This window comes from Montipora capricornis, chromosome 4 (assembly GCF_036669925.1).
Source record: "Montipora capricornis isolate CH-2021 chromosome 4, ASM3666992v2, whole genome shotgun sequence".
NCBI classification, from domain to species: domain Eukaryota; kingdom Metazoa; phylum Cnidaria; class Anthozoa; order Scleractinia; family Acroporidae; genus Montipora; species Montipora capricornis.
In genome coordinates, this window is record NC_090886.1 from 35,675,164 (window position 1) to 35,682,548 (window position 7,385).

At 40.9% G+C, this 7,385-nt stretch overlaps 1 protein-coding gene across 1 annotated transcript in view; it reads left to right on the top strand.

The window, feature by feature from the left end:
- LOC138046608 (adhesion G-protein coupled receptor D1-like) overlaps positions 1-6,298 on the top strand; it is a 50,261-nt gene extending 43,963 nt beyond the window's left edge. Inside the window, exons 7-10 of the mRNA XM_068893214.1 lie at positions 1,500-1,582; positions 1,662-1,782; positions 4,518-4,561; positions 6,220-6,298. Of these exons, the coding sequence (XP_068749315.1) occupies positions 1,500-1,582; positions 1,662-1,782; positions 4,518-4,561; positions 6,220-6,298 (327 nt within the window). The remainder of the gene's footprint in view (positions 1-1,499; positions 1,583-1,661; positions 1,783-4,517; positions 4,562-6,219) is intronic.
- Positions 6,299-7,385: the final 1,087 nt, after the last annotated feature.

Here is a 7,385-nt window from a genome sequence, read left to right on the forward strand (position 1 = left end):
GTAAACACATTTTTGCTGCTCATTTGCGCCTCCTTGAAGACGCTTTCTCGGTTGAATTAAAACATGTAAAGTAAAACAATAATCCAACATGGCGCGTTTTTTCCCGCCAAATGCAGAACCTTATGCTGAAGTCTATTTTTGTCCCTGCGGCAAACGGCAAACAGCAAACCGCTAACGGCTAACCGCGGTTTGACTTTGAAAACGCGAAGCTAAATGTCCCTAATAGTTAAAACTCCGGTGTCTTTTATCTATCTCCTTGGAAAAGAAGTTACATCAAAACGTTCGGTAGCTAAGGAACCACGTTCACCTTACAGGCATTGCGTGCCTTGGAACAATTTTCGTAGCTGAATTCATCCTATCAGATCGTTACGACAAGCAATACGAATTTCCATAACAAAACCAAACGGTCGAAAAGCCTGTCAGTTGAAGGTGGGCCTTAAAAGTCACTGCACAGGAGGAGTGACACCAGCGATAGCAATGCGCCTGTGCGACGTCCGTGTATGGTTTTTTTTAGCGAATGTTTAATATTTTTCGGTTAGTAATCGTTACTAATAATTTGCTGGCTAACATTTCACAAGAAGGACGTTTAATTTTTTGAACTTCTGCACGCTCGGGTGTAGCCATTCAGTATGATAAAACCCGGAACGAAACATATAATGCCAAACAATAACTTTATGATCTGTTATTGTAAATAAACATAACTTTATGATCTGTTATTGTAAATAAACATTTCTTTGACACAAGGTACATCTCGAACCAAGTGCCTTCAAAGGGGTCAGTTTGATTTCTCTTTTAGCTCGTCCCACCATCTCGTTTGGATTGTTACTCAATTTGCCCTTTGGCATGCGTAATGTAGTGGATATCCCGTATCCCAGCGTTCCGCGTTCGAATCCCAGCCCTTGCCTTCCAAGGTTCACTCAGCTTTCAATCCATTTTGTAATCGGTAAAGTTAATGCCAGTATTGCTGGGGTTAGGTCGTACATAAAGGTGATGTTACACGAGCCGATTTTTAACGCCATTTCTTAATCCATCCTTCACGAAACAACGTTTAACGGAACAATGTTGCGGCAACGGTGTATTACACGAGATGATTTGCTCTCAATATTTGAGCCCAGACTTCTGCTCGATAAATGCCGAGCAAGAAATGTGGCGGACGCTGTTGAAGTGACTATCGACGTGACTTATTCCGCTTCTCCGTGGTGCATTCTGGGGCGATATCGCGTTAAAAGTCAACGGCGGAGGTGTTACACGCACTAACTCCAACAAAATTCGGGCAACAACATGTTACATTAAGAATCACCCTCTACGTTATGTTACACCACACAAATTTAACATCGGTTCATGTAACATCACCTTAAACGACATTGGAGTGGCGCACACCCCTACCGCGTAAGTAAAAGAAGCCCTTGGGTTGCCTTCGACTGAGTTCGGCCTTCTTCGTCTCCTGGCTTTTCCTTTGACAAATGTTCGCTAAGTTGATTGTTACTCTATTGTTTCAGGCGAACACGGTAATTGTCGTGCGAGTGATAAAGGAAATGGCATCAATGCAACATATATCGCACAAGCAGATGGAACAAGCCAGGTGAGACAGTTAACATCTTAAGCTTCCGTCTTTTGGAAAGCTCCAGTGCAAGTTTATGTAAACACATTTTTTGTTGCAGATTGGGGATCAGAGCGTGCTTGATGTTGATGCCCCTGTTGGGTATCACGTGGTTATTTGGTCTCTTGACACCAGTACACATTGCGTTTCTGTACGTTAATGTCATTCTGAACTCCACTCAGGTATGACTTACAATTACATACTAGGTGTTGACTCTTAGAAGAATAGAATGAAATGAAAGTTGGAAAGATAATCGCGGATAAATGAAAGAAATGTATATTTGAATTACGATTTATGGACGAAAGATAGAAGTGATCCTCGCACTTATCTGAACAATTTAAGAAATTATTTCTTATAGACACCTAAAAAATTCAACGGGATTCGAACTCATGACTTTTGCGATGCCGATGCAATACTCTACCAACCGAGAGATGAAGCCACACAGTTGGGAGACGTCCTGTCACGGGAACAGCTGGTCCCAACAGATTGACCTGCTCCTAATTGTAAGGCTTCATAGCGCAGTTGTTAGAGCATTGCGCCGGCATCGCAGAAGTCATGGGCTCGAATCCCGTTGGAGACAGCAGAATTTTTAAAGTGACAATCGCATCACGCAGAATGCCTATATTATTCTCGGGACATAGATGAGGCTATTGAAACGCGGAAAATGTCCTATATTGCTTAAATAGCTCTTCCTCGAGATGCACCATTTTTCAAAAGTATGTTTCATTAGTAGTTTTGAAACCGAAAAGAACAGTGGTTCTCGTTCACCAATTCTTTGAATTAAAACGGATTCTGCTCAAGAAAAGGTACACCTTCCATTTACCGCGCGTGAAAATGTGGAAGGCCGTGACAAGATTTAGAAAATCGCTCTTAAAAACGGTCTTTATACTGAAATTACACAGCAAGCAGTTTGTTTCTCCTACGCTTCCCGAGAGAGAAACCACTGCGAGCAACCGTTTGATTTTCCATCGAGCATGTGCAAAGTACGTCACATCCCACGTGATGTATTTGACATCACTTCGTCTTATTTCGCGGGAAATTTCGACACAGCAGGCTCGCCCAAACGCAGCAGTTACGTAGCTGAACGCACGCGCAAACGCCAAAACAAGTTTACTAACTCGTTTTACCGGTACAAATTTAATTTATTCGTCCTTAGCGCTGGACGGCGGCTCACTCAAAGAAATTAACGGTTGCTCGCAGTGGTTTCTCTCTCGGGAAGCGTAGGAGAAACCAACTACTCGCAGGGTATACTGAAATAGGTAATTTTTTTACAATTTTCAAGTTTAAAAGAACAGTGTTTACACTTTCTTCAGGAGCCCATCTGGAGCGTACAACTTCCACACAGCGTCTGTGAAACGGCGTTTTCACAAATAGGTTTATTTTTAGACTAGCCCTTCCCGCGACTCAGGTCAAAAAAACAAAGGCAGTTCCGGTTCGGTGACCCTATAACGTCAGCTTAATTTCTTGTAATTGGTCATCGGGCTCCTGTGGGGGTCTCATTAGCGGGAAATTCAATCTAAAAATAAATTGGTCTGTGAAAACGCCGTTACACGAACACAGTAGAGTTGTAGGCTCCGGGTCATGGGTTCCTGCTTTCTTAAATTCTCTTGTATAAGTTAAATGTGTAGATAGAACCTTGCTCTTCAAAAAGCCCCGCGTGAAAGTTAGGATTACGACTTCTGAAAATCAGACAAGCGACTTTTACAACCACGACTTGGCCAATTTGGGCCCTTTCTTCTCTTATTCTGGCCTAGTCACAGCGGGATCGTATTCAAATTTGCCGCCTCGGTGATCATGAATATGTATAGGTTATCACATGATTTCGAGTGCAATTTTGGAATAAATAAGCACTAATAAATTTTTTCAAAGGTGACCAAAATTGCACAAGACCGTAGGGTGAGTGCAATTTGTAGACTTTGAAAAATTTAAAAGTGCTTATTTATTCCAAATTGCACGAGAAAAATCATGATTACTTACTAATAATAGACATGAAAAAATTCGAGATGATTAAGGTGATTCCTTAATAATAGAACTTGTCGCAAGATTTTCTTTAAACCTTTCTCGATTGTTCCCTACATTATGGTGACTCGAAATGTGCAATTAAAAAAAATAGGTCACCAAGCTCGTTTGGGAGATATAACCTACTCAAGTTACTCATTTAATCAGTGCGACTTCCTATATCAAAGACACATTTGTTCCATCGGTTCACGCAACGTTTTGCAGAAACAGGAAGCACAGCTTTGACGTAATTCAGGTGTATTGAATTGTTCAAAAGGAATAATTTAATGTTTGTTTTATGGCACACACGTCTTGAAAAGGCACTGACTACAAATATTCCTCTGGTGCGTGATCTCGAGGAGACTATTTTGTGTCCACGAGTGATGGCTACGAATACCTTTTTCCCTGTAACTTTTTTTTTCTGACGTGAATTTTTGAAATTTTTTTCACAGCACAAACAGGAGGAATACGAGAATAAAATTATGCCAAACAAAAGATAGGTCACCAACCCCGTTTAGGAGAAAACAGAAAGCAAACCAAGCTCGACCCTTCAACAACACGTCTCCACGACAGCGCGGTTTCACTTTCACTCTCGGACTAAAATGACACTTTAGCATCATCAAGGCTATCACTCTCCTTTTTGTTTTGCGACAGTCTAAAACGTTTCTTGTTTTTCTCTGTCTTTTAGCCTCGATTGCAAGCTAGTTCCAGTCCAATCCTGGGAATACGAATATGGTCTATTGTAGCATAATAATTGGGTCAAATTCCCAGAAGACTTTTTCATAATTGTTCTTTCCACTAACATGGCCACCATGACGTCAAAATTCGACTGAGAAAATGCTTTGATAGAATTATTTGATGACAATTCAACCCGATCTTGTAGTAATTCCTAGTGTAATTCTTACATTCTTTCCCAAAGGGGTTCCTCATTTTTGCTCTTCATTGCTGGCCAAAAATAAAGAGGTAAGACAGAGTTACTTAAGGTTTTTTGAATTATAATTTTCAGTAAATTATACAGAAATACTGTAATTCCAATGCTTTGCCAAATTTTTCGAAGTGACTCTTCATTTCATTCCCCGGAGGTAACATGTAACGTCTCTTCTAGTACAACCGCGAAAATGCTCCATTTCCACAATTTAGATCCTAGTACTCAGTATATATGGCAGGACAATTAATTGGCCACTTTGAGGTCGCGCGGGAGACAAGGTCGAGAGTCTTATTGAATTGCTTTGTGGGAGTGTTTTGGGCAAGAGCCAGTTTGATCTGCAAAGCAAAAAGACTTTCGTATACTCTTGTACGATAACGATTAACTATCTCTTTAGTTTAGTAAGTAAACGTCGTATGTACCTCAAACTCACTGACCTTTTGATCAAATCTTTTCGTTTTCGGGACAAGTTTGCACCTTGGCAAGCGAGCCATCATTGTACAATATTCTGGTGGTTTAGGCCCTGGCAGCCCAGGCTCGGTATACGATTTATAGCCTTTATATGGGAAAATCAACTTTGAGCTTATAAAGGCTAAAATAAGCTGTAAATGTAGAAATAAACTTCACTTACCCCTACGTACAGTTGTCCTCGTCGTTTCTGTGCAAACGGAGGACAAACTTGTGTCCGTTATAGACGGGTTTGTGGCTTTCGAATTTTTACGATGTCGTTAGTTGTCATTTCCCCTCATAAAGAGAAGAAAGGCTGGTGACTCGCGTCAAGCTCATCCCACAAATTGCTCTCGTATCACAAAGCAACGGTCCGAATCGCCATAAAAACACCACAGCCTTAAGGCCAGAATTTCCTATGACATCAGCTCAACTCCGAGACCACACAGCGATTTTTGGCGGATAAATTCCAAATAATGTGCAACTTTCTATAATCTTCCCATGCGTTCAGCTAGATGTGTGGCTACGGCCGTTATAGCTTGGTGGCAATCGTATTACATTCTGCCTTCTCATTGGACAATTTGAAACACTTGGCCAATGAGAGAGCAATTTGTGGGATGAGATCGCCGCGAGTCACCAGCTTTTCTTCTCTTTATGAGGGGAAATGACAACCAACGGCATCGTAAAAATTCGAAAGCCACAAACCCGTCTAAAATGGACGCATTTTGCCCTTCGAGTACACAGAAAAGACGAGGACAACTGTACGTAGAAGTAAGTGAAGTTTATTTCCACATTTACAGCCTATTTTAGCATTTATAGGTTCAAAGTTAATTTTCCCATACAAAGTCTATAATAGTATACCGAGCTTGGGTTGCCTGTGGTTTAGGAAGCTCAGCTCCAGGTATATTGTTTTCTTGTAATTTGAGTTCTTGCTCCGCGCAAACAATAATGAAAATGTGTCTCCCAATGCGTTCACAGTGCAATTCAACAAGGCTGTTTCTCGTACATGATGATGTATGTTATATGATACGAAACGTCAAGTTAAAATGCGTTATAATGTTTACACCGCAGTTTGCTTTCAATTATTGTTTTTGATCAAGTTAAAATGGCCGAAAAACAAGAGTATTTATAATTCTGTCTCGTCGCATGCTCTTTCGTTATTATCAGTATCACGCAAGGATTTCCTGCCTAACTTCCTACAAAAAAGCTGCGTGAGGAACATTAACGATAACTTTTTTTTCTGATATAGATCACGGATGTCTACATCGACGGAAGAAAGAAAGCCACAAAACAGCAACAAACTCAATCAACACACACATGACACCTAGTCTGGGAATCGAACCCGGGGTACATTGGCTTGAAGCGAGTCATCGTCATCATATCTTTAATTAATCTTCGGATTTTAGAGTAGCTTGATTTAGCTTATATCATCGAGAATTTACCCTCCCTACAATGATACACCACATAGGACAGGACACAACACCAGGAACTTCATGCTCTACTCTTTGCGAACAGTGTGTAGGTTATTTTTGCCAGACAGGGGCCCCTTACCCGGAGCCTCCATCTTCCATATTAACACTCTAAGTCAACCCTTTCCCGTATGTTTTTGTTTTTAGAAACACCTCCAAGGGGGGCTTTAGTGGGTGTTTTCACAATAGCCAATCATAACAGACCAATAGTCAGCCATTTATTACGTCACATACGTATGTTCTCAGTCACATACGTCAAAATATAGTAGTTCTAAAAATAGAAAGATTCCCGCGGGACAGGGTTGACTCAAGGGTACAATACGTAGGGAAGCTTCGGGTAACGGGATCCTGTGCAATTACCATTGCGCCAGCTCTGATCTCACGACTTCCCAGTGTCATCTCCGTTTAATTCCTCGATGCTTCGAATTGTTCGTAGAAGTTTAGCGATCTAGAATAACAAGGAAAGAGTTTAAAAACGTACATTAGCGTCGTAGATCTTAAATTCCCTTATACGAGGAACCAACCCTGTCACAAACATGTTTTAGAATGGCGACCTCTTTGCCGCCGCCGTCGTCTTTCAGAAAGCTCCTCCATGGCGTCGCAGCACCCGCAGAGGGATCCCTAATCCCTCAAGATGTTTTGTTCCCTTAACCAATCAAACGTCGGTTGGATAGCATGTTTGATATCCAGCCCATTAAAACGTATGTTGAATTTATGAAAGAATAACAAGATTTTTGTATAAGAGCTTAAACAAGATATGTTGAAAAAAAACATACCTTTGTGCGCGGCCATGCACTCGTTTTAAATCCTTGTTGAAAGGCGAGCTTCATTCGGTGCTATTCATATTTTCTAACTGCATAAAAAAATAAAAATAAGAAGTAAAACATCTGTCATTTTAGTAGCATATCCGAGCTTCAAGATTTCAAAATTTTCTGGCGGGATTTTT